This window comes from Vitis riparia, chromosome 12 (genome assembly GCF_004353265.1).
Source record: "Vitis riparia cultivar Riparia Gloire de Montpellier isolate 1030 chromosome 12, EGFV_Vit.rip_1.0, whole genome shotgun sequence".
In the NCBI taxonomy this organism is placed as follows: domain Eukaryota; kingdom Viridiplantae; phylum Streptophyta; class Magnoliopsida; order Vitales; family Vitaceae; genus Vitis; species Vitis riparia.
The window spans coordinates 6,958,054-6,985,643 of record NC_048442.1 but is presented as its reverse complement, the minus strand read 5'-3'; the positions used below and the strand labels follow the sequence as shown (position 1 = coordinate 6,985,643).

Sequence of the window (27,590 nt, the reverse complement as noted above, 5' to 3'; positions counted from 1 at the left end):
ACTCCCATTGAAAGAAAAACACCACAAAGAGGTCAAACCTGCTCTAGAATAATCCCAAGTGTCCTTTTTGACACATTTGCAGACGATGACAGCAAACAATGAAAAGTTGAAAATTTATCCTCTATATCATCCTTAGAAAGTTTACATTCAATCTGAAAATCAAGCAACAATCAGGCAGCAGTAACATTAAAATAAAATGAAGTAATGGCGGAATATTTGGATGCTACCTTAACCCACTGTTTCACCAAGGCTGTAGGACATGATAGCATGTTGAACAAGTTTGCAGCAGCAGACCAGTTTTCAAGGCTACTCATAACTATGCTCTTCACCTTACCACTGTCAAATTGATGGACAATGTCCAGAAGAAAAGAACTTTCTTTACATGCCTCCATGACAAAATCAGTAATAGCATCCTCTGACAGATCATCATGAAGACCCTTAGATTTCTCTAAAAACATCTGGCAAAGAAATGAAACACGAGCCCATGATGCTCTACAACATAATTTTATTGCCTTCGAAGCCTGCAAAAAAGGTTAGTAACTGAATCAGTACCAAAGGCTCTAAATGTTGGAGTTAATAGTCCAAAAATGTTCATTGTTGAAGGCATCAAATAGTATAATTGAGTCCACTCTTAGATGTATCGTTTATGGTTCAATATGGTCATACTGTTTATAGGATATACCGCTTATGGTTCAATATGCAATACTGTATCATAAAAGCATCACAAACAATGTATTAAAAGCCTCTTAAACCATGTCAAATCACCTTTAATTTTTAAAACATCTTAGCCTACTTTAAACAAAACCAAACAACTATGTTGAGAATGGGGGGAATTTCATGAAGTGGTTTGATAGACAACAAAACCTATCATTGCTACCTTCTATTTTTTTACAACAAATTGAGTAGAACATGTTGAGAATCTCAATCATATCAGAATTTTTCTGATCTGGTTGTACCTATTTTTTAGGGATAAGTTGTTGTTGTTTTTTAGGGATAAGTTGAATATTTTAAATTTATTTTGTTCCTAGAAATTTGGGTGTACAACTGTAGATTTAGTTTGATTTGTTGTAGCTTTTCTATAAAAGGAAGCATGTTTCCCTTCCTATTCAATTTAATATACAACATTTTTTTTTCTTTTCTACATGGTATCAGATTCAAGTTAATTGGCTATGCCCTTTCTTTTTCCTCTCATTCTTTCCAGTTCTGTTCATCTTTCCTTTTCGTTTCTATTGCTATCTCTTTACCATGTTAGAAATTTCCGAATCTACACCTTCCATTACTGTTGGTTCCAATTCCTCAAAATTACCAACATCCAATTCTCATTCCCACTCTGTCCAGATCACCACCATCCGCCATAATGAGAACAATTTCCTCATATGGTCACAATTTGTTCGAATGTACATTAGGGGTCGAGGCAAAATTGGTTATTTGATTGGTGACACCAAAGAACCAGCGAAAACGGACCCTAGATATGCCACTTGGGATGCAGAAAACTTCATGATCATGGCATGGATGGTAAATTCCATGAAGGAGGAGATCAGCTCGAATTATATGTGTTATCCTACTGCCAAAGTTCTTTAGGACAACATTATTCAGATGTATTCAGACCTTAGAAATCAGTCCCAAATCTATGAGTTACAACTCAAATTGGGCGATATTTGTCAAGGTGAGAATTCGGTTACCAAATATTTTAATGTGCTTAGGGGTTTACAGCAGAATCTTGACTTATTCAATGACTATGAGTGGAAAAATACGAATGATTGCAACTATTTTAAGAAGACGGTAGAAAGTTCACGGCTATTCAAATTTTTAGTTGGGCTTAATGTTGAGTTTGATGAAGTTCGGGGTAGAATCATTGGTCGGCAACCTCTCCCTTATCTAAGTGAAGTGTTCTCTGAAGTGCGTCGTGAGGAAAGCCGGAGGAATGTTATGCTTGGGAAGAAGCTCTCTGAACCTGTGGAAAACTCAGCCTTATTGGGCACTGCAACAACGGCTTCTCGCAATCCTAATAACCAATGTCGTTCGGATGACAAGCCAAGAGTTTGGTGTGATCATTGTAATAAACCACGCCACTCGTGAAACCTGCTGGAAATTACATGGGAAGCCAGCTGATTGGAAGCCCATTGAATGGAAGACTAATAAGCAAGACGACTCTAATCGTTTCCTTGCTAAAGCACATGCTGTCGAGACACCCTCATTGAGCAAAGAACAATTAGACCAATTGCTACAGCTGCTAAAACCTGCTCCACCGACTCCTAGTACTCCTATAGCATCTCTAGCTCAATCAGGTAGTCTTTCGTGTGCATATTCTCTTTCATTATCTGCACCTTGGATCATAGATTCAAGTGCCTCTGACCACATGACTAATTTATCTCATTTGTTGATTTCTTATACACCTTGTTCTAGAAATAAAAAAGTACGTATTGCAGATGGAAGCTTATCTTCTATTGCTGGGCAAGGCTCTTTTCATTTGTCTGATAAGATTGTTTTACAATCCGTTTTACATGTCCCAAAACTCTCTTGTAATCTCTTATTCGTAAGTCGTTTATCTAAGGATTCTAATTTTCGTGTTGTTTTTTGTGCCTCTCTTTGTGAATTCCAGGATTTGAACTCAGGGATGATGATTGGCAGTGCTAGATTAATCAACAATCTCTACTATTTTGATGACAATCGATTTGAGAATAAACAAGCAGAGGGTTTTATTGGTAGTGTCCATTCAATCCTTGTGCATGATCAAATAATGTTATGGCATAACAGATTAGGACATCCTAGTTTTTTCTATTTAAAACATTTGTTTTCATGTTTATTTAAAGGATTGGATTGTACTTCTTTTGATTGTGAAACTTGTTTTTTGGCCAAAAGTCATCGCAATTCTTATAAAATAAAATTGTATTGTGCCTTAAAGCCTTTTTATTTTATACATAGTGATGTTTAGGGTCCTTTCAGGATTACCACTTTAACTGGGAAAAAATGGTTTGTGACATCTATTGATGATCACACATGCCTATGCTGGCTTTATCTAATGAACTCTAAGTCTGAGGTTGCAAAACTCTTTCAGGAATTTTATTATATGGTTGAAAACCAATTTCAAACCAAACTTAGTATTCTTTGGAGTGACAATGGAACAAAATTTTACAATGATTGTTTAGGTGATCTTTTGCTAGAGAAAGGTATTTTACATCAATCAACTTGTAAGGAGGACACTCCTCAACAAAATAGAATTGCAGAACGTAAAAATAGACATTTACTTGAAGTAGGTAGAGCTCTTATGTTTCATATGAATGTTCCTACACACCTTTGGGGGGATGCAATTTTAACAAGTTGTTATTTGATTAATAGAATGCCTACAAGGGTTCTAAACTATGCAACACTTTTACAAACTCTTAAGAATACTTTTCCAAACACACGCCTCACCTTTGATTTACCCTTAAAAATTTTTGCTTGTATAGTGTTCGTCCATGTGCCAACTCATCTTCGATCCAAATTTGTTCCAAAAACCGAAAAATGTATTTTTCTAGGTTATGCTCCTAATAAAAAATGGTATAAGTGTCTTAATCCTACCACTAGGAAAATTCATGTTAGTATGGATGTCAACTTTATTGAAAATATTCCCTTTTATAACAAAACTACTCTTCAGGAGGAGAGCTCTAATGAAGATTGGCCACAAGAACAACCAAAACCTAGTATTTTTCTTCTTGAAATAAATCAAAAAACAGATGTTTTAATTACTGAAAGAGGGGGAAATACTGATTTATCTATGCCAAATAAAATTGCATCATCAACAAGGGGAGAAACTCTACAACCTATGTCCACTGAGCTCTATGTTTATACTAGGCACAGGTTTAATTCTAATACTAAGAATAATCAAGTCAATTTTGAGCATGGTCAATCATCAGCTCCTAGTTCTCAAAATCCAGGTAATCTTCCTATGGACTCTACTCCTTTACCTATTTCTGATCTTGATATCCCTATTGCAATCCGAAAATGAGTTAGGAATTGTACCAAATATTGTCAAATATCAGTCTTATCAAAGACTCTCAGGAAAATATAAAGCTTTCACTTCCTTCAAATATATCTCATTTATTCATTCCTAGAACTATACAGGAAGCACTAGGACACTTTGAGTGGAGATCGGTAGTTCAAGAAGAAATGAATGCTTTTTTGAAAAATAGAACATGGGAAATTGTTGATTTACCTAGGGAGAAGAAGACAATGGGATGCAAGTGGGTTTTCACAATCAAGTGTAAGCCCGATGGTAGCATTGAAAGATATAAAGCAAGGTTAGTAGCCAAAGGTTTCACACAAACCTATGGAATTGACTACCAAGAGACCTTTCCACCTGTTGCAAAGATCAATTCCATTTGGATTTTACTATCTCTTGCAATACATTTTAGTTGGCCTTTACACCAATTAGATGTGAAAAAATCGTTGTTGTTGAATCAGGTTGCTGAAGATGACGCTTTCTTAAATGGCGATTTGGAGAAAGAAGTGTTTATGGATTTACCACTAGGTTTCGAAGAAAAGCTAGAAAAAAAAAAAGGTTTGTAGATTAAAGAAGTCCTTGTATGGTCTTAAGAGATTTGGAAAAGTAATCAAACTTCAAAAATATATTCAGAAATTAAAAAATTCTTTTGTCTGTAATTTATGGTGCTGGGCGAGAATGTATAGTGGAGAGAGGTCGCTGTCCCTTATAGGCTTCTTGGAGTGGATAGCCTCCAGATAAGGGCTGGTGAGGTTTTTTAGCTTTCTTTTTGGTTGTGAGGCTTAGCTAGATTGTATACTCCCTGTATACGTTGTGGCTTTCTGGCCTCTTATCAATATATTCTGTGCTTATTTATCAAAAAAAAAAAAGAAGGAAAGATTGTCGTGTTGATAGTTTGTATGAATAACATTATTATAACTGGTGATGACAGTCTAGAACTTGAGAGATTGAAGAAAGCTTTAACTCGTGAATTTGAGATAAAAGATTTGGGTCCCCTGAGATACTTTCTTGGTAAGGAGTTTGCTAGATCCAAAAAAGGTATTTTCATTTCTCAAAGAAAATATATACTTGACTTATTAAATGAAACAGGTTGTAGAGGAACAAAGCTAAGGGACTGTTTTGTAGGAGTTGCATGACCCTCTTGGGAATTTCAAGTCAATTTTCATTACATGATCTCCCACAATACCATATCGATGCTATTGAAGTAGGTTTTCTCCTCTTCTGTTTTTTGTAAGATTTTGTAAATTGGGAAGGATTTCTCATCCTTCACTAGTATTTTTTTCATCTTAATGAATATATTTCATTTCTGGTTAAAATAAAAATAAAAAAATGATAATAATAGCAGCTGCCAACTTGAAACAGAAGCAACCCAAAGAACTAAAGAGCCACAGAGCCTATTGGAGCTATTCTGATCAAGTATTCATCAAAAAGATTCCAAATTAAAACGGCAACAGTTTGAACAGTTTTAAAGAATAAACCCAAGAAGAAAAAAGGAACAAATTTTGGATAAACAATAACAGTGTTATCCTGCTCAAACAGTCAAACATTTTGGACACAAATTGGTAACAGCATATGCAACCCATGATATAGCCTAGTTATTCCATTAAAAGGATACCTCTTTCAGTTGCCTTTTTCTGTACAAAATTACTCCAATGTTGTGAAGATTGACGAAGAGAAATTTTAGCCCCTGAAGTTGAATCCATCCATTTGAAATGACATACTTAATGAAATTTGCACTCTTCTGAAATATGAAAGGACAAGCAAATTAACTAAATAGGAAAAAATACAAATAAAAGACTATACCTCTCTTGCCTCTCTTGCAGTAACTAAAGAGAATTAAGGATGTGTTATGAAAGAGAACAAGCGAATTTGATCATTTCATTATCATTCAGTAAGATTGGAAACCTGCATGTTTATCCTTGTTCTGAAGGACAGAGTAAAGGCGGCTACTGCAACACTAGATATTGCTTTGTTATTTTCATCAAATTCTTCTCTCTTATTTCCAGATGTACAGCTGCACCCATTAGCAAGGAAAAACCCCATAATTAAGGTATTTAAACCATGTAGATAAGCTTTAAACATTTTCTAACACATGAATCTAGAAAAATATTCAATATCATCTTTAACTTGTCCTTATTGCTTAAGTAGGCTGCTTGCATAGCATTGCTTCAAATTTTCCCTCTCAAGGACTTGTTCTATGGATATATGTTACTTAGAGAGCAACAGCAAGCAAGGGAGAGAGAGAGAGAGAGAGAGAGAGAGAGAAGGGGGGAGAGAGGAGGGAGGGAGGGAGAGAGGAAAGCATTTAGGCAATGCATTGGTGATTCATAGTTTGGGTAGAACCTTGGATGCAGTAGGCAGTCAATTGATTTTCACCCTCCCAAAAGCTTGACCTAATAGATCAGGAGACTATATGGAACAAATAGGATTTGTGAAGCCAACAACATAGATCTGATTTCTAAACATGCTATTTGTTTTGTTGTTTCAGCAACAAAGAGTTTTCTGAAGCTAAATGCAAGATACAACACTACATCAGCTTAAGTGAACAAGCAACAGAATTTTGTTGCAAAATTAGGCCAATGAGTGAAAGCATAGAAAATTACAGAGAGACTCACCAATGGCAAAAAAGAAAAACATCACAAAATTGGTGTAATGCATTCTGGATATGACATAGTTTAGCTGAAGAGGAAATGGCTTCACTTTCTGCAATTATCTGTACTCTCTCCAAGTTTACTAATTCAGCAAGTGGCTGGCACAAGAATTTCAGTGCATTTAAGTACAGCAGCAAGTAAGCCTTGCCATTCTTCTGAGCAAAAGCCATAGAAGCCTCATAATCAGATTCCATATGTGAACATATTTGACCTACAGTAACCTTATGTTCAGCACTAAAGGACACCTTGTTCTCTTTGCTATTGATATGAAAGTAATTATCCAATAAACCAATTGACGTAGCCAGATGTTGCAGTTCATCTCCATCATCAAGTAAAATTTCAAATGCAGACTCATCATCTGCACTTTTAGAGGTTGTAGAATCACTGCCGCTTGACTGAATATTGCAACCAGTGAAGTTCAAACCAGTAGCATAAAGCCTCAGAATCAAATTAAGGGGTTCCAAAACCTGCTGGGCATTCATGCAGCAGAATATTGTCATCCAAACACAAGCACGTGATGAATGCATACAACTCCATAAATGATAAAGGTAAATTTTCAAAAAATGCAAACAAGATACCTGACGGAAATCACCTGCCATTTTATTTAGATGCAGTGCAACAGCAGTACACAAGTTCTTACTTGTAATTCTACATTTATTGGCACAATAAGAAACAAGTTCAACGAACTCTATGAAAGTGTTCTCCGTTTCGACCTGCCATAAAATGAACTATGTCATATTGCAGATAATGCTATCACTCAGGCAATAGGTTTTTCTTTGGAAAACCTAAGTAAATGGTACGATCTTTTAAATTAGAGAGTATTGTATAACAGATTTAGAACAAGTAATATGCTTATAAAGAATAATTCAACCGAATACAAATAAGAAAATTTCCAATTGGCAATAGTTGAAATGAAGTTTTATAGATTTTGGTCACCCGAGAAGGAACAGCTGCAAAAGATAAAATCCTTAACTCTTCATAAAGGGGCTCCACAATTGAATTACAGAATTGCTAAAAGACCCTATACCAAGAACAAATGGCACTGGAACACTTAATTGCAGACGAATTTGTAAAATTACCTGTACATGTTTGGCTAAGATTTAGGTTGGTTCAGTTAGTCTGAACTCTAGCCTATTTTAATGAAATACACAAAGAGAATAAAAAGGAATTATGCTTGCTGATCAGCCCCATTGTCTCCTTTTTCCCCAAAAATGGCATTTGGGTGGATAGAGTTCCAACTAAATTAGCATTCTTTGCGTGGGAAGCCACATGGGGGAAGGTTCTTACCCTTGATAGACTTCAAAAGAGAGGGTGGCAGCTTCCTAATCGATGTTTTTTATGTGGTAGCGAAGACGAAAATGTAAATCATTTGCTCATTCATTGTACAATGGCCAGAGTGTTGTGGGAGATTGTCTTTGGTTTGTTCAGTGCCCAGTGGGTTTTTCCAGAAACTGCAAAGGAGGTACTACTTAGCTGGAAGGGCTCGTTTGTGGGTAAAAAGAGGGAAAAAATTTGGAGATTCATTCCGTTACTTATTTTTTGGACGGTTTGGAAGGAGAGTAATAGATTAGCTTTTAGGGTAGGGGGGGAGTTAGTTATCCAGAAAATTAAGAATTCTTTTGTTTGTAATATGTGGGGTTGGGCAAAATTGTATAGTGGAGCAGAGCCATGCTCCCTTATAGGATTCTTGGAGTGGTTAGCCTCCATTTAAGGGCTGGTGGGTTGTTTGTCTCTTTTTGGTTGTGAGGTCTTTGCCGCCTTGTATACTCCCTGTATGCTATGCGGCTTTTTTGCCTTGTGTTAATATATTCCGTGTTTACTTATCAAAAAAAAAGGAAGTATGTTTGTTATAATTTTTAGACTTCTTAGGAGCATAATAGTGGCCAACTACATGATTAACATTCTATCACATGTTTAATAGTATGAAAACAAACAGATAATGGTCCCTTACATACAAAAAAAAACAAATAAATGAAGGAACGTGGTTTAAATTGTCAAAATTAACTAAATAAGAAAAGAACATGTTTAGTCACTTAAATTTTAGAAATAAAAATTGATAAGGCATACACTGAACCTTACTAGGCATAATAAGTGCAAAAAAAGGCACACTTCGACTAAGCCTTGGTTCAAGAGGCATATGCTTGATGAGATACTGCAGTCAAGGTGTCCTATAACCATCTCAAATGGAAGCAAGCCTCAAATATAACTTTTAAGACCTTGCTAGAAACTCCTAACAAGCTTGCAAGCCTCAAAAATAACTTTTAAGACCAGGAAGAACCTTCTAATGGGGCTTACAAGCTTCAACTTTCCAACTTACTAAGAGTCAACACTGAAGCAGGCAAGGCCCAAGAAACCCAGAATCAGGAATAAATACTAAACTGGTTTCCACCACCAGTGGCAAGGAAATTTGTGTAGTTGATCCTATATACTTCAAATGAATCTTTTCCAGGGCTACTTAAGCTGAATTCAGATCAATGTTCACTCAATACACATGATACATGAGCATAATCATGTTTCTTTTATTTCCTATTTTATGACTCAAATTTGCATTATACAAAGGGCTATGAAATGATATAAGGAAAAAATCCAAGTTTTTCTATGCAATATATATATATATATATATGAGAATAGATGGCTTAGTTGAGCATATTTCTTAACCATTCACATTTAAGGTTGCTCCATAAGATTTTACTTTGCATTCAGCCGCAATGGTGTCCAACACACACATCAATACACCAACAACGAACGATGATCCATTCTCCTTTTGTGAGAACAAAGAGGAACATATCCTGCGGCCACACTGCATAAAAAATATCAATTAGAGGTCAACATAGAGGTAATTTAAAATGTTCACGAACAAGGATTAGACACATGCGAACCTTCAGAGTTTGATCTTTCATTGACGACTTTGCATATTCAGTCAATGTTGCCACACAAAATGTGCATACCAAATCCCCATCAAAACATGCCAGCTCTTCTACCAAAAAGAGAGTACATCTGTACAGATGGGACACAAGCACCCTGTGCAACTTCTCATATGTATTGGCATCTAAAACCCTAAAAGATTCAAATTAAAAGAATAAATCAATAAATAATCTAACTTAACTTAGTTCAAATACGCTCAACCAGGTTCTGCAGACAATGGTTCAACTAGAAAACACTAAAATGTAATATGGAACTACTCTTACACAGATACCTTCTGTTTGGTTGCCCAGAAAGCTGCTGAGAAGCATAACATAAAAAACTAACTCTAATATTTTATGTAATTCTAGGTGTGATAAATGAAAAGCTCGCCTAAGCTAAACCAAATACTTACATTTGGCTCAATCGAAAATGATTTGGTTTTCCCAAGTCCCAATACTGAGGAATCTGGAGGGAAATTTTTTATCTGCATTGTCTGGAAGCAAATGAAATCATAAAAGCTTGAATTCCACCCAAATTCAGAATTTGGAGGATTATCTTGGTTTCCCATTTTACCCACATTTTGTCAATAACATTGAAAAGCAAAACATGCAATACAAATGCCCCTCTATTTAAATTCTCTTCAGTCCCAATTCCTTACTTAAACCTTTTTTACTGAAAAATTAGCTACCAAACAAAGTATTGGTTCATGCACTCTTCTATTTCTCAGCAACCAAACAGATCAATACACAATTTAGGAACACAAAATGCCCAATCCAAAACACAGACCTGAACCAGGGCGTGAGCTCCTCCACCAAATCAAGCACTCTCCTGTACTCTCGTCCATCCTTACTCTGACTCATTGAAACACACTTCACAACCGACAACACAATCTCCACAACCAACCCGCAGAAGTCCTGATCACCACCACCAGTCTTCCCCAAATCCGGCAGATACCGCCCCTCCAATCCCGCTGGAAGGCTCTGGAGAATGGAAAAACTCTCGTCCACAGCCTCCCTCCACATCGCCTGAGCCACAAAGCAGTGAACCATCCTTACCCTCTGGAGATGAATGGAGTAGAACTTGCAGGCCAATTGCGAAGACACGCACTCCAAGCAGTCCAGGCAGAGCCTGTAGGTGTCGAAGAGCTCACGAAGCGACGTCGTTTCAAGATCGGAGGAGGAAACAGAAAGGATTTTGGGGAGAATGGAGAGGACGCGATTGAGAAATGGGAGGAACTGCTTAGCAAGAGAGCGAATAGAGGAGGAGGAAGATGATGAGCGATTAGGTTTTCTGGTGGTGGTGGTGGTGGTGGTAGTGGGTTTGGAATTGAGGAATGGGGAGAATGGGCGGAGGTGAGAGAGGAAGTGGTGGTGGATGTTGGCGAAGTCGGAGGATTGGAGCTTGGAGATGAGAGACGACTCCATTGATGAGTCCATGGGAGAGAGAAAGCGATGTGAGTTGAGAGGACTCAGAGGACAGGAAAGGGTTTTCAAGGGCGCCAAGCCTGGGCGCCTGGATGATTTCAAAGTGTGAGAGCGGTGACGGGCGGGTTCTTCTGGAGAGTCACGGACACAGGGACTGGGCCGGCCCATGCGGATTCGTCCTATCATATCTTATATTTATTGTAAATAAAGGGGGAATGACCTCGAGTTAATAAAAATCGATAAATAAAAGTCATTTTATAAAGCCTATAAAAGGCTTCCCAGTATAAACTACATCCCAAGCAAGAAAAGTTGTCTGTCGCCTTTCTCTAGTTCTTTCAATTCTCCTTTACATAATCCTAGAGTGAAAATTGACATCATAAAATAAACCACATCAAATCACTAGAAGTGAAAACAATATCCATAATCATCATAGTTGAAATATGAAATAGCATTTTTCAATCGACTTCTATTAAGAGGTCATTTGTTTTTTTAACTTTTGACTGAAAATAATTTGTTTTTAGACTTTAGTTACTTTTTACTAAATAAAAAAAATCAAAATATTTTATTTTTTCTTCACTTTTTAATGTTTAATAAAAATAAAATATTAAAACAAACAAACAACCTAATACTTAATATTTTTTAAGATTAATATTTAATAATACTAAGTATTAAAGTTATATATAGAATTAAGTAAAAAAAAAACAAACACCACCTAAGTCCCTATAAAAAGTAAAAGGAAATAAATAAAAATGAATTTCATTAATAGAGATAAATTAAATTCAACTTATTTTGATATCCATTTTTTGTAATGTCTTAGTAAAGAAATAATCTTCTTATGAATGATGGACATATTCTTATTGATTGATGATATATCATTTATTGTAATCACATTATTATTTGTATTTATCATATGTTTTACATTTTTCTCAAATACCATTCATATATGAAATTGCATATATTATTTCAAAATGAATGAGGAAGATGTACATCTCGAGTACTAAGCAACCACTCATAGAATCCTTCAAGGTAAACCATACTTTTTCAATTTGATACTAGCAAAGACTAATATTAATACCATATTAGGTACTATAAACTTGATTGAAGGTTTCGGAAGAGTAAATATTATGCCACAAAATGGAACTTCGTTTCATATAAATTATATTTTATATTCTAGCAAATTCAGAAGAAATTTGATAAGTTTTAAAGATATTCATAAAAATGGGCATTATATTGAAATCATGAATGAAGATAATGTAGAATATTTTTACTTCTATTATTTTTAGTCGCAAACATATAAAAGGAAAAGCTTTCAACTTTATCATCTGATTATATCATACAATCACAAAGCATATTGAATCATATGTTGTCATAAACTAAAAGTTTAACAACCTACAAATTTTTACACTTTAGCATGACAAGCTAGGCCACCCATGGTCCTTAATGATGCGTAAAATTATAAAATACTCACATGGAAGAAATTATTTTAGTTTATGGCATGTCAAGATGCGCGCCTTATTAGTTCAACAAGGGTTATCCAAAGCATTGAAGGGTAGAGAGGCTCTACCAACAACAATGTTTGATGAAGAGAATGAAGAACTTATGGAGAAAGCACATAGTGTTATTCTATTGTGCTTGGGTAACGAGGTGCTTCGTGAGGTTGCAAAAAAAGATACGACTGTCAAGTTATGGTTGAGGTTGGAAAGTTTGTACATGACGAAGTCTCTTACAAATCGCTTGTATTTAAAGAAGCGATTGTATACTCTCCAGATGAAAGAAGGTACGTCCATTAAAGACCACCTTGATGAATTTAATAAAACTATTATGGATTTAAGGAATATTGACGTTAGAATTGATGATAAAGACCAAGCCATAATTTTGATGTGTTCCCTACCAAAATCTTATGAGCACTTTGTAGATACTATGATGAATGGTATAGATAATCTCTCCATAGAGGATGTTAGAGTAGCCTTGAACTCTAGGGAGTTGAAGAAGAGGGTGTCTAAAAGTAGAGAAGATGACTTGGGTGAAGGTTTGGTGGCTAGAGGGAGAACATGAAAGAAAAATAATGGTAGAAAAGGTCGATTTAGATCAAAGTCCAGGGGAAACAACAAATGTTTTAAATGCAGGAAAGAAGGGCACTATGTGAAAAATTGTCCAGATTGTAAATGAAAATAAAATGAGAAAACTTCTAATTTTGGTGATGCAATAGTTGTAGAAGAAAATTCAAATATTGCAGATGTTCTTTCAGTCACTGTTACAAACTCAAGTGATGAGTGGATTCTTGATTCAGGGTGCTCCTATCATATGTCTCCCAATAGGGATTGGTTCAGTACCTACCAACCCATAAGTGGTGGGAAGGTTCTCATGGGAAACAATGTGGCCTGTAAGGTTGTTGAACAGACACAATTTGAATTAAGATGCATGGTGACATTATAAGGACATTAATTGATCTAAGGCATGTTCCAAAATTGAAGAAAAATTTGATTTCTTTAGGGACACTTGACTCAAACGGATGCACATATAAAGCTATAAGTGGAGTTTTGAGGATTTCAAAGGGTGCTCTTGTTGTGATGAAATGAAAGAAAATTAATGGTCTCTATACATTGCAAGGTAGCATAATTACAGGTGCAGTTGTAGTTTCAATCTCATAATCAATTATAGAGACTACTAGATTGTGGCATATGCGACTTGGGCATATGAGTGAGAAAGGGTTAACAATTTTGAGCAAACGAGGTTTGCTTGATGGACAAAAAATGGGAGAACTGGATTTTTGTGAGCATTGTGTATTCGAGAAACAATGCAGGGTGAAATTTAGTGCAGGTGTTCATGGAACTAAAGGTACTTTGGATTATATCCATTTGGATATTTGGGGCCCTTCTCAGGTTGTATCACATGGTGGTGGAAGACATATGTTGACCTTTATTGATGATTACTCTAGAAAGGTTTGGGTATATATCTTAAAACATAAGAATGATGTATTTGGGAAGTTCAAGCAATGAAAAGACATGATCGAGAAACAGACTAGAAAATAGATCAAGCGCTTGAGAACTGATAATGGCATGGAATTTTGTGGGAAAAAGTTCAATGAGTTTTGCAAGAATGAAGTATTTTGAGACAACGCACAGTTAGGCATACTCCACAACAAAATGGTGTTGCAGAACGAATGAGTAGAACTCTTTTAGAGAAAGCACGATGCATGCTTTCGAATGTAGGGTTGTCAAATGAATTTTGGGTCGAAACAGTAAATTTAGCTTGTTATCTTGTGAATAAATAGTCTTTAATTCCTATTAATTGCAGAACTCTTGAAGAGGTATGGTCTGGTTAACCTTCTAATTATGCTAATTTAAGAATTTTTGGTTGTCCTGCTTGTGCTCACGTGAGTGAAGGTAAATTGGAACCAAGGGCAAGGAAGTGCATATTCTTAGGATATGCCGATGGAGTGAAATGGTACAGGTTATGGTGCCCAGATTCAAAATTTTCAAAATTTCTTATTATTAGGGATGTAACTTTTAATGAGTTTGCAATGTTGAGTCTTAGGAAGGAGCAACTTCATACAAAAAACGACCCCGTATGATAGAAAATGTGGAGTTTGTGACTAAAGCTTTAGAAACCATAGAAAAAGCAATTTCAATAAAGCCAAAGGAGGAAGAAGTGCAACTTCTTGATGATAAGGAAAGTGCACCACAAGAGCAACAATATTGTTTGGTTAGAGATAGAATAAGGAGGCAGGTTAAACAACCACAAAGGTATGCTTATGCAGATTTGGTTACTTATGCACTTAGTGTGGTAGAAAACATTGAAAATGAGGAACCTCAAACTTATCATGAAGCCATCACTAGTGGAGAGTCTACATAGTGGATTGTTGCAATGAATGAGGAGATTGAATCTCTTCAAAAGAACCACACTTGGAAACTAGTTGAGAAACCTAAAAATCAAAAGATTGTTGGTTGCAAATGACTCTTCAAAAGAAATGAAGGAATTCCAGGAGTGGAGGATGCTAGGTTCAACACATGCTTGGTGGCAAAGGGTTACACACAAAAGGAGGGTGTGGACTTCTATGAAGTGTTTTCTCCGATTGTGAAACATGGCTCAGTCAAGATGTTACTTGCTATGGTTGCTTTATTTGATTTAGAGTTAAAGTAACTTGATGTCAAGACTACTTTTCTACATGGTGAGTTAGAAGAACAGATTTATATGCATCAACCCAAGGGATTCATTATTTCAAGAAAAAGAATACCATGTTTGTTTATTGAAGAAATCTCTTTATGGTTTGAAGCAATCTCCTAGGCAATGATATAAAAGGTTTGATACTTTTATGATTAGTAATGGCTACCATAGAGTATGATAATTGTGTTTGTCATAAGGAATTGTTTGATGGTTCTTTCATTTATTTATTATTATATATTGATGACATGTTAATTGCCTGCAAGAATATGTTTGAGATCAACATGTTGAAAACTCAACTTCAAGGAGAGTTTGAAATGAAAGACCTTGGAGCTGTGAAGAAAATATTGGGTATGGAGATTCATAGAGACCGAAAAGTATGGAAATTATACTTATCATGGAAAAAGTACATTGAGAAAGTGTTAGAACGCTTTGAAATGCAAGGGTCAAAACTAGTGAGTACTCCGTTAGCAGCTCACTTCAAACTTTCTAGTGCTTTATCACCATAGACTAAACAAGAGAGGGAGTACAGTCACATGTTCCTTATGCTAGTATAGTTGGGAGCATTATGTATGTCATGGTTTGCACTAGGCTAGAAATTTCACATGCAGTTAGTGTGGTGAGTAGATATATGGATCACCTTGAAAAAATTCATTGGCAAGCAGTGAAATGGATATTTCAATACTTGAAAGGAACATCACACGTTAACTTAACATATGATAAAAATTTTGACATCTTTAGGGAAATTGTTGGTTATGTTAATTTTGATTAAGTTAGAGATTTTGATAGAAGAAGATCTTTAACAAGGTATGTATTTACTTTATGTGGTAATGTTATTAGTTGGAAAGTAACTTTGCCATCTACAATTGCTTTGTCAACTATTGAAGCAAAATGCATGACAACCACAGAAGCAGTGAAAGAAGTTATTTGACTTAAGGGTTTGGTTAGCGATTTAGGCTTATAACAGGAGTTGACCGTTGTGTATTGTGATAGCCAAAGTGCCATACATTTGACTAAAAATCAGATGTTCCATGAGGGGATCAAACGTATTAATGTCGAAATACATTTTATTAGGGATGTGACTGCATAGGGTGTTATTGTACTAAAAAAAATTCCTACAACAATCCCACAGATATGATGACTAAGTTTGTTCCTATGATTAAGTTCAAGCATTGCTCTTACTTAATTGGTGTTAGTAGTATCTAAAGGCCCCTATGGGGAGTGAGAGTGAAATAACTGGGAAGACTTTTGAGTTTGTTTGAATCTTGGGAATTTGAGTCAAGGTGGAGATTGTTGGAAAGTGTCTCAAATTGTATTTTGAGTCAATTTGGAAAGTTATTGATAGTTTCCTAATATAAGATATTCTTGAAAGTGGGTTTCCTATTATTATAGGAAATATCTTATTACGAGATCTTCTTTTTTAGGAAAAGGTATCTTTGACAATTATACACTTTGTTATCTATAGATAAACTTCCTTTGTAATTAGGAAAAAATATATGAAGAGATTTTGACCAAAATAGTAAGTCTTTTTTGGGTATAAATTGGGGCTTTGGGATTTAAGAGGTTCGAGAGTTGTAATCTCGTTTAAGAATAGTGAAAGTTCTTCTTCTTATTCCCTCGTGGATGTAGGCTTATTGGGAAAAGGGTACCTTTGATCGAGAAAGGGTTTTCTTCGACCGAGAAGACAACCCTTTTAGAAGAGAGAAAAAAATTTGCACCCCTTGATTGGTTTTCGACTAGGAAAGGGTAATCAATCAACTAGTTCCCCAACCAGTTAAGCCAGTTCATTCCATTTTTGATTGGTTGGACCCCTTTTTGACTCAACCATTTTTTTAAACTTAAAACCTTTTAAACAAGTTTTAGAAAGTTTTTAGCACAAAGTTTTATTTGAGAATAATAAATCATCCAATTAGAAAAGATTTTAAGCAAAATAACTCTTAGATGATTTTTAGTGCAAGACAAATAAAATAAAATATATGAAAAACCTAATGCACCAACAACATTACAAATAAATCCTATGAAATATTTTGAAGACTTTTCTCTTTGAGGTGTCATCTTATTTCTTAATTTTCCTTTGGCTTGATCTGGTCTTTGTAATTGTTATTTTGGAAACCACCTTGCCTAATCATATTTGAAATATAATCATTAGTTTCAAACATTATTTTGTTATTATCAATATCAAGATTAATTAAACCTTGGTTTTACAATGTTTTTTAAAAGTTGTTCCATCCTCTTTTAGCATCATGCCTTGGGGTATCCTTTGATATCTTCGCCCATTAATCTATAAGAATGAGGTTAGGAAAGAGGAGGACGATTAAGGTTGAGCCATCTCCAATAATCAAATTAGCCATCATTTTGAGTTAGGGGGTTTAATAGATAAAGAGTGATTTTTTTTTCTTACTTTGATTTGGGAGTTAGCTTTTTTTTTTTTTTTTTTTTTTTTTTTTTTTTTAATTTCTTTAAGGTGGGATTCTTACCTTTTTTGAAGAGTCGGTTATGAAAAGAATAATAATGTTAAAGGTCATTGGTTACCATTAAGAGATTTGATTGACATTTGTTACACCCTGGAAGTAGGTACTACATTGATGGCTTTTGTTGATTCATTTTTATTATGAGATTGCTATTAGGAGTGATGAGTCTTGTCCTTATTTTTTTTAATAGCGGGAAACAACCTATCAAGGTAATGACTATGATAAGGAGGGACCCATTAGGATGATGTGGCGAATGGGAGTATTCGTGTTATGCTCACCTTGTATTATTATTTGGTTGTTCCATATGTCCAAAAATTATCTTATCCCTACAACTATTTTTTTAATGAAGATATATATATATATATATATATATATATTAAAAAAAAAATTAGAAGCAACTATTTAGCAATGATTTCGAGAAAAACGCTTTTTAATACTTGAAAAAATTAAGTGTTTGATAAATTTTTTGAAAATCACTTTTAAAAACCTAAAGAATGACTTGAAGTAATTTTTAAAAAGTCACGCGATAGGTGATTCTTCCGATAATCATTTTTAAAAAGGATTTTAATTAAAATCACTATTAAACATACTAATGTTGGTAAAAAATCACTTCAAATTATTATCTATTTTTAAACTTTACTAAAAAGTAATTTTTGTAAAGAGGGTGCTTGGAAATACTTGTAATACTTTAAGAGTCACTACCAATAAGATAAAATAAAATAAAATAAAATTATCGGGAATCAAGCTTAGTACCCAGAGAAAAACCAAATTAGGCTCTTAGAACCTGTTTTGGAACTATTTCCTAGACTCAAAAATATGTTTAATAAATTTTGATAGAAGACAATTTTTTGAGAACTTGTTTTTAAATCATGGGGCATAGCTTTTAAAACATTTAAAAAAAATATTTTTCGAGAATAATTTTTAAAATATAGTTTTAAGAATATTTCAAGTTGTTAAATCGACTTTTTAATAATAATATTAAAGCTAAATTTTCAATAAGGTCAAACTTGGTTTAACAAACTCCTCAAAACAATGACATTTGGACAATCGGGTAATGTAGTTGTTATTATCAAGGAATATGAGATGAAATAGCAGTATGGAATTATGGTTTGCTAATCATGAAACCCTTTACAGTATTTTAAAAACCAATTTTCAAAAATAGTTCTATCATGTTTTCTTGAACAAACGTGACTTGAGTTTGTTTGGTAATTATTTTTTAAAATAGTTTTATGTTATTCAAAACCAAAAAAAAAAAATGTTTGACAGCCAAAAAGTAGAAAATTGTTTCTCATTCATAAAAACATAAAACTATTTTTGTTCTTAGAAAACATGATGTTTTCAAAAAATATATTTTAATTGTTTTAAGTTGTTTTTACTTATTTTATGAAGAACGTTTCAAAAAATAATTGTTCAAATATGGAGAATGATTAAAAATAAAGCATTATATATAAAAGTTATTTTCAAAACATATTTAAAAATAGATTAAAACATTTTAGGTTTCTAAATGGATATTTTCTTTGTTTTTAAATAAGTTTGTTATTTATATGCGATATTTTTATCTTTAATCATTTTTAATATTTGTATAATTATTTTTTAAAACAACTCTTATAAAATAATTGAAAACAATTTCAACACGTTTTTCGAAATTACTTGTTTTTAATTTTTTGTTGTCAAATATGATTTAATGTTTTTTTTGTTCTAAAAACAAAAAACTATTTTAAAAAACAATTCTCAAACCAAGCCTATAGACCATGTTTAAAAATTGTTTTAAAAAATAGTTCTATTTTTAAAAATAAAAAACTGTTTTTAACATTGTTTGAATATTGTTTTTTGGAAATAATTTTTAAAAATAAAATGAAATAGTGAACAATTTTTAAAGAACAATTAAGAATTATTTTCACAAATTTTTTTTTTTTTTAAAAAAGATAAACTCATTTGATCATGTTTTATGAGACCTGTTTTTTAAAATTATTTTTAAGTTAAAGAAACAAAAATAATTTTTAAAAACAAATTTTAGAAAACATGATCAAATGAACCTTTAATTTCTTCTATATTTTTCTTTTTGAAGAGTAATATATTTTTCACATAAATATATTTGAGTATTTCAAGTATATATATATATATATATATAGGTTTTAAAAGAAAGATATATTTTTATAAGAAAACATATTTTTATCGAAATATGATGATTTTTAAAATTGAATTTTTAATGCCCTCTTAAATCAAATAGCCCAAAAAAATAAGGGAAATTAGAAATATGGTTCCTTTTTAGATTCTAGAAAGAATAAATATAAATAAAACCCTAGTGACCCAAACACATTGGGCGGTCGTAGGGTTTTAAAGAAACGGTAGAAGAAGAGGAAAAGGAAGAGGAAGCCGCCACTCCATCATGCCTAAGTCCAAGCGTGATCGACCAGGTTCTGCCCCCTATCTTCTTCTCCTTTCCGTTTGGTTTTCTAGAAACTGCTGGAAAATAAAACTAACTCAACTTTTTTCAAATCCAATCACCTACTATAACTGTAATTTCAGCTCTGGTTGGAAAGAACGAGAATAAGGAGCTCAAGTTATGTGTTTTTGCTCTGTTTTTTGAAACAAGCAAACTGAGGGTTCGGATCTTAAAAAGTTGGAAACTGTATATTTATATATATTTTTTTGGGGTGTCGTGATTCTGATGGAAACTAGTTTGAATTCTGGCTGTTCGCTAAGAAAATTCAGTGAAACAAAAGCAATTGACAAATTCTAATTATTTTTCCCACTTGAAACCCAACTGGGTTTAAAGGTAATCTAGCTATGAACAAAATCAGCAAAGCATAGAAGACTCTGAATTTTGATTTTTTTTCCCTTCATTTTCCCAGCGACCTAACAGAGGCTTAGGGGCTTTGCATAGTTTGCAGGAGAAACCAATATGAGGGTTCAAATGCTTGTTATAGTGTCTTTAAATGTTTTCTTGGTATATGAATTGCAGTTACATTATCCAAGACAAAGAAGAAGGGGAGGGGACACAAAGAGTCCATAGTGAATTCGATAAGGCAGGCTGTGGAAAATTACAGTTCGATCTATGTTTTCTCTTTTGAGAACATGAGAAATCTTAAATTCAAGGAATTCAGAGAGAAGCTCAAATCTACCAGCAGGTAAAAATCAATGGAATTTAATTTCTTGAAAAGGTTTTTTCTTTTCTTCCTTTTTTTTTTTTTCAAAGAAGAGAAGGTAAAATAAAAGAGAACCAATTTATGAATGGCATGATCAGCATTATTTTAGTTTTCAAATAAATGAACACTCTTTTCTAACCAAAATGGTCCTGTTAGGCTCAGTTGTGTACTTGGGCCCAGTGAATCTACTTTAATGTAGAATCTCAAAATTTTGGCTTAGTTCCTTTTTACTGTGTTCCCTGAGCAATCAAATGAATTCGGCCAACTCTATTGGGTACTTAGTCAAAGCAGATCCTAGAATTGATTGAGAAATCCCTAACTAATATTGCATTTGTAGCACAACATATTGGTACTTCGATAGCAATTCTGCAATTCAGTAGGTTAATTAACATTGAGATGGAAGGGGTTTGTTTTTGGTGGGTGAGTGGAAGGAAGGTGAATGGGGGTTTTGGGCCGGTAAGATCATATCTGCTGGTTGCATGCCAATCACACTGGTTTTTTATGTGACAAGTAATATGGAGTTGATTTATTGCGTGTGTTTTCTCCTTTTCAAGGTGGTTTTGGGCTTAGGATTAGCTTGGAGAATAGTTGCATTTTTCCGATTGTATGTAGATGATTTACAAAGATTAGCAGCTAGCTTAGGGTGTGGTGTTGTCTCTCTCATGACCTCTTATTTGTGTTTGCCATTAGTGTTTTATTTTTATTTTTAATTTTGTGGGTGGGGGTTGTGGTGGTGGTGGTGGTGGTGGTGTTTGTCATCACATGCCCTTCTTTAAGCCATTGCAATGTGGGATTTCATAGTGTGGCAATTTTTGACTAGAAATTGACTGAATGGAAGAAACATTATTTATCTAAGGGGATAGATTGACTTTGATTGAACACCTGGTGCATGGAGGAGTCCTTCAAAGACCTGGTGCAACATGCGTCTTTATTGGAAGGAATGAATACCTGGTGCATGGAGGAGTCCTTCAAAGACACTTTTTCCAAACCTATACGCAATAGTTGAATAAGGAAGCATGGGGTGTGAAAGGGGGTAGCCTTTCTAGAGCACTTGCTCTTTCAGACATTTCCAGTATTGGAGGTTCCAATTGGTCTATTTTACTTGAAAGTATCTTTAGATTTCAGATCGTGGGGAAGTTTCAAGACGCCATCCATTGGTTTTTTTTACTAGGAATGGCATCTTCTGTTGTCATTCATCAAGGTATCGGTGGAGGTGGAAGATGTGGGCTTCTTATGGAGGTGTGGCAGAATGAGGTTCCTGTGAAAGTGTCTTTTCTTTGTTCGATTGCTGCTCGGTTTAAGATGTTGCGTATGTCAAGGTGTTGGAGGAGCTGGAAGATGGGGACTTTCTGATGGCAGTGTGTTGGAGGGGTCGCCGTAAAGGTGCCTTTCTTTGTTCTGACTGCTGGATTGAATCTGCTGGTTTTATAATACTCTGTTCATTGATTTATCTATCAAAAAAAGGAAAAAGGAAAAAGGATTCTGGTTCTTTGATATTCCTGATGGAGAGAGAGATTCTTGTCAACTGGTGTTGTATGTTTAAATGGAAGAGGATACAGAAAACCATGCAGGCTTTCACTGCATGGTGGCTCCTTAGTTGCATCATTTTCTCTTTGTTCCAGTTGAGATTTGCCAAGGTTTGGATGCACCTCTTAAAGGGTTGGCATGATTAGCTTGTTAGGAAGGCAGATGTAGATGTGTAGAAGCTCCATTATGCTTTCTGGATATCATTTGGAAAGAACTGAGCAGTGGGACTTTTGAAGGGGAGGGAAGCAGGTGCCCCTTCTCTCCCCAATCCATCAGAGCTGCTGCCATAAGGAGCTATGGCGATGCATCTTGGTCAATTTTTTTAGATGCTATATGTTTTACCAGACAGGGTGCTGCTTTTTTGTCTTGCTTCTACCTTTTTTCTTTTTGAGTAGAAACAAGAACTATGATTCCTGAAGAGGGGTATTTAGTGAGCGTCTTTCCTCCTTTCTTTTTCCTTTTTGGTTCCTGTCTTCCTGGTCCTTGCATACTCTGCGTGTACTTTGTTTGCACCCTTTTGGTACTTGTCATAGAATGCTTATCCCCAGAAAAAAATAAATAAAATAAAACAAAATTCTTTTCGAGGCATTATCTATGTGGATGGTTTTTCTTTTTTCTCTCTCTCTCTTTTTCCCCTTAAAGGTTGAAAAGTTTTATCATTTATTTTATGTTTGATGGAAAAATAATGATGCTTTACAACAAAAGGTTTCTGTTAGGCTCTATACATCTTGATGGATACTTAATAATGAAACTTGGGAAAACTTATCATCTTTTCACCATTAGCTGCAAATGGGAGAAACAAAATATTAGCATCAAGATTAAATTTGTAATTATTATTTTTTTCCTTTTAGAAACTGTTTTCTACCAATATAATTTGTCATTTTGCTTTTTTGAGGAAAAATATTTTCTTCACCATCCTTCTGTTTAATATCATAAAAGTCGGTTGATTGTTGGTGTAGCTAGCATTTGTACTGCAATTATAGGGCCTTTTGATATTAATGAGTTTATTTTACATGGGATTTGGAATAAGTGTATTATTAATGTTTTTAAACATGCCTTCTTTATTTCTTAGCTTTTGCTTTGAAATAGGCATTTTATGATTACATAAATGAATTCCAACTTTATTTTGCAATGAGCTTTAGCTTGCTTGTTAGGATCCTAGTTAAAGCACAATGGTCTCTGACTGAAAGCATGATGAACTCTGATGAGAAAAAGGCACAATTAACTGATATATTTGTCATAGGACTTCCAGATGCCCACTTATTTTGTGCAATCTTACTAGATTGGAGTCTAGGGAATTCACTTAATTTTTTACTGCATTTTTTCTCAACAGTTACCTGACCACTACTAAGAAAAGATATGCACATATCACATCTCATTTCTTCACAATGGATGCCTCAATATGATTATGAACTCATCAAGGTTATTATATTATTTTGATTGTCAGGTTTTTCCTTGGATCAAATAAAGTCATGCAAATTGCCATTGGGCGTTCAGTTGCTGATGAGATCAGACCAGGACTTCGTAAAGTTTCTAAGGTAGGCATACTGCCATCCCTGCTATTCTATTTGAGTATCTATCAAACTTCTCATTGTTTTATTTTAATTTCTCATTTTTTCCCATTCAGCTTCTTCATGGAGATACTGGGCTCTTTTTTACTAATCTGCCTAAGGAAGAAGTCCAAAGGTAACCTTTCAAACTTTATCTCTCATATGTGATATGCCTGGATCTCTATGCTCCTTCTGGTTTCGGGGAAAATAGCAATTATAGTTTTTTGGTTCTTTGGGGTTGAAATGTTTTTATGAGATTTTAAATATTCATTTCTTTTTCTGTCTTCTCAGCAACCTTAGACAACAGACAAAAGTTAATTGAAATTTGATTATATGTTCAAATTGAATAGAAGACATGAAAATTTGTGAACTCTCTTCCTCTTTCCTATTCCGCAATCCCCCCTTCTTCTCTCTCTTTTTCCCCATAGCTTTGCACATGCACAAACACATGAATACTTATGTATGTGTTATTCATGCACCTCTCTCTCTCTCTCTCTATATATATATATATATATACACATATATCTGAGGAGGATTCCTTATCCTTCTCATGTATTTGCGTTACCCATTTCTAATACATTTTTGTTTCTGATCAAATATATATTTATATATAGATAGATATAGGAAAACATCCATTATTGCTCCTGTACAATGTTTATGGAGGACAGGTTGAAAGTGGAATTTGTATATCCAAAACTGACACTCTCCATGACAAGTGATGAAGAACCATAATTCTGCTTGCTTTTAAGTGTTGAAAGAAAAGTTAGTAAAAGATAATTTTTTTGCTTATTAGTTTTGTTATTCTATCTTCCTAGAAAATGTAATGTTGTCAAATTCTCCCTTGTAATGACTCCTTAAGGATTGTAGCATTTCAATGCTATATTCTCTTGACCAGTATTCTGAATTTCATCTCAATTTTAATGATATAAAATAGACTTTCATTTCATTTTCTATGCCTTCCTAACGCAAGTTTGGGTTTTTTTTCTTGGAATATTTAATTGCATATTTTTGCCAAATATTCACAATAACATTGTTTTGCAGGTTATTTGATGAATATGAAGAATATGATTTTGCAAGGACAGGAAGCACTGCAGTAGAAAAGGTGTGTGGTGCTTTTTCATTAATCTTATATGCCAATATTTTGGTAGGGAAGCAGTAAATGCATGCTGCTGTTGTATGTTGCATGGACTCTGCTATAAGTACCAGGTGTTGGTATGTCTACGTGTTAGTATTTAAGCTTCAGATTTTTGGGACATGAGAACATGGCTAAATGGCTAATTTCAAATTTTCCTGTTTTATACCTTATGCTAAAGTCAAGTGTACAACTCAGTAGAACAGCGAACCTGAATCAAAGGTTACTTGCAACAAATTGGAAGTTCATCTTCTTTCTTTGTTAGAAACAGCTATTGATGACATTTCTGATCAATGGGCACATATACTGTCATGTCATTTCTGATGTGGGTACTCCGCATACTTTGAAGTGATATAATACTGTTGGTGTTTGCCTGACTTGCTGGTTTAACAAATGACACTCAAAGCAAACTCTCTAATCTAAAAGTTTCTATTGTCAGCCTATAGTTCACCTGACTTTCAATTCCTTTTCTTATTTCTTAAATGAGTTAAATAAGACAATTTTACTGTCTGAGCTTCTTTCATTTTTGTAAGCTTACAGCACACAAATCCGTGATCATCTTTTCGTATTGCATATATGATTCATCTCATATATCCTAACACAATTTTTGTAAGCTTAAAGCACACAAATCTGTGATTATCTTTTCATATTGCATATATGATTCATCTCATATATCCTAACAAAATTTCTTGCATTGAATCCTTAAATGTTTCAGGTGGAGCTTAAAGAAGGTCCTCTTGATCAGTTCACACATGAGATGGAACCCTTCCTACGCAAGCAAGGGATGCCGGTTCGGTTGAACAAAGGTGCATTTTTGCTTAATTCATTTTGCTTGCCCTTCACCTGGGAAAAGCCAGACTTAACATTCTTTATTTCTTCATGCTATGCAGGTGTGGTGGAGCTTGTTTCGGACTTTGTCGTTTGTGAAGAGGGAACACCATTGTCGCCTGAGTCAGCTCGCATACTGGTTCGTTCCTATCTAGTCGTTTGACTCACAAATTAGTATATTAGCAGTATTAGGTTCCTCACTTTGGAACAAGATATGCTTTTATTTGAACTCATAATTTTTTTTAAGATCTGATGTCTGTCAGTTAATTTTTCCTTTGCGACTCCATGCAAAGTTGTGATGCATTTTATCATTTTATTATCTGCTAACATGCCATATATGCATACTCATTAATGATGCCAGCCCCATCATTATCATGAATCGTGATCACTCTAAAATCAGATCATGCGTTAGTTTTGGTTGTTCAATTAACTTGCATCTTGGAGGAGTTATAGTAAACACCATATACAAGTATTTAAACTTCAGAAGATACTGTATTAAGTTTTCCTGGAAAATAAAAGGGGAAAGAAAATAGAAAATATCCTATGCAGTTCTGATAGGGAGGTGCTTTCTGATTTTGCCCATCAAGGGAACTGACCTTAGATTCTACTTGTCTTTTTGGTGTATGAAAGTCTTATTTTCTTCTGTCTTCAATGAGGATTGCTCAAGACATGATGGTCCAAAAATGTTTTTGAAGGCCTTAGAAATTATTCAGGGGTCTTGTTGGTTGGACAACATATGAGTCAAAGCATGATAAAGTGGCACTTCGCTCCACTTGCTCATGGGCTATACCTCATACAATCACCTTTTCTTTCTTTCTTTGTTTTTGTATTTTAATTTTTTGCTTTAAATTTCATTTTTTGAAAATTTGAACTGAGCAATGAGGGAATTCAAAATGTGGATGGAGAAATATCTCAATATAGATGGTTGCGAATTTCATCATCTAGCATATTCCCATATTAATTGAAATTCTGTTTTGGAGAGGCACTTGTGCATATATAAGATAATAACTGGAAAGGAGAAATAAGAAATTTAAGTCACGGAATATTAGTAAGATTTGTCTATTGAGCTCATACTAATATGCTATAAACATGTCTTCAAAATATCGTTACATCATTTTATTGCACCTTATTTTATTCTTTATCCTTGAAAACAAAAAATCAAAAGGATCATGCCTCACTACTGGCTTTCATAACCCTGCTCTGCATGTTTAAACCATCTGTATGTTTGTAAGCCTGTTTAGTGAGATGGAACTGAAGAACAATCTCACTGATTTCTGATTGATTGCAGCGTCTACTTGGGATCAAGATGGCCACTTTCCGACTTCACTTGGTTTGCAGATGGAGCCCAGATGAATTTGACCTCTACAAAGAAGGCCTCGATGACTCAGATGTTGAATCCTCATAAAATGCTGATGTGGGCATTGATCACAATGTGATGGTGATGCTGAGTTTTTGGGCCAAGTGATACAGAAATGGTATCTGAGTTTTGTTTAGGGTCCTCTGGCCAACTCTGAGGTTATAGAAAGTGTTTTCTATTATATGACCTTCGTTTGTAAGCTATTGCAGTTAATTTTAGGCTTGTGCTCCTTTTGAGGTAAAACATTTTCTCCGGAGAAGATTTTGCTTGTAAAATTTCTTGCAAGATACGAAGAAATTACCTTTTTTTTTTTTTTTTCTTTTTCTTTTTTAGATGTAGGCTTCTCTTTTTTATGGCTCTCAGTCTCTCTACTTATCTAAAAACCACTTCAGGGTGGGTTTTATCAAACTTTACCACCTCTGTTCGAAGCCGCTCCAGATTTTTATTCCTG

General features: G+C 34.4%; 2 protein-coding genes across 9 annotated transcripts in view; one reads left to right on the top strand and one right to left on the bottom strand.

The window, feature by feature from the left end:
- Positions 1 to 11,068, bottom strand: part of LOC117926741 (separase) — a 48,425-nt gene extending 37,357 nt beyond the window's left edge. For 2 of the 8 annotated variants that reach the window (XM_034846003.1, XM_034846005.1), the window contains exons 1-9: positions 10,324 to 11,060; positions 9,513 to 9,690; positions 9,299 to 9,433; positions 7,212 to 7,346; positions 6,598 to 7,100; positions 5,888 to 5,996; positions 5,598 to 5,723; positions 228 to 521; positions 39 to 152 (exon numbers count right to left, since the gene is read on the bottom strand). In XM_034846003.1, the coding sequence (XP_034701894.1) occupies positions 39 to 152; positions 228 to 521; positions 5,598 to 5,723; positions 5,888 to 5,996; positions 6,598 to 7,100; positions 7,212 to 7,346; positions 9,299 to 9,433; positions 9,513 to 9,690; positions 10,324 to 10,973 (2,244 nt within the window). In that variant the 5' untranslated portion in view covers positions 10,974 to 11,060. Of the gene's footprint in view, positions 1 to 38; positions 153 to 227; positions 522 to 5,597; positions 5,724 to 5,887; positions 5,997 to 6,597; positions 7,101 to 7,211; positions 7,347 to 9,298; positions 9,434 to 9,512; positions 9,691 to 10,323 lie in introns of all 8 variants that reach the window. The other 6 variants (XM_034846006.1, XM_034846010.1, XM_034846009.1 and 3 more) reach the window with 5 other exon arrangements.
- Positions 11,069 to 19,913: 8,845 nt separating this feature from the next.
- On the top strand, positions 19,914 to 27,414 carry LOC117926690 (mRNA turnover protein 4 homolog). The gene is made up of 8 exons (XM_034845910.1): positions 19,914 to 20,013; positions 20,562 to 20,727; positions 23,720 to 23,810; positions 23,900 to 23,958; positions 24,864 to 24,924; positions 25,670 to 25,760; positions 25,845 to 25,921; positions 27,071 to 27,414. The coding sequence occupies exons 1-8, from the start codon at positions 19,986 to 19,988 to the stop codon at positions 27,185 to 27,187; spliced, it is 690 nt and encodes a 229-aa protein (XP_034701801.1). The 5' UTR covers positions 19,914 to 19,985; the 3' UTR covers positions 27,188 to 27,414.
- The last annotated feature ends 176 nt before the right edge of the window (positions 27,415 to 27,590 follow it).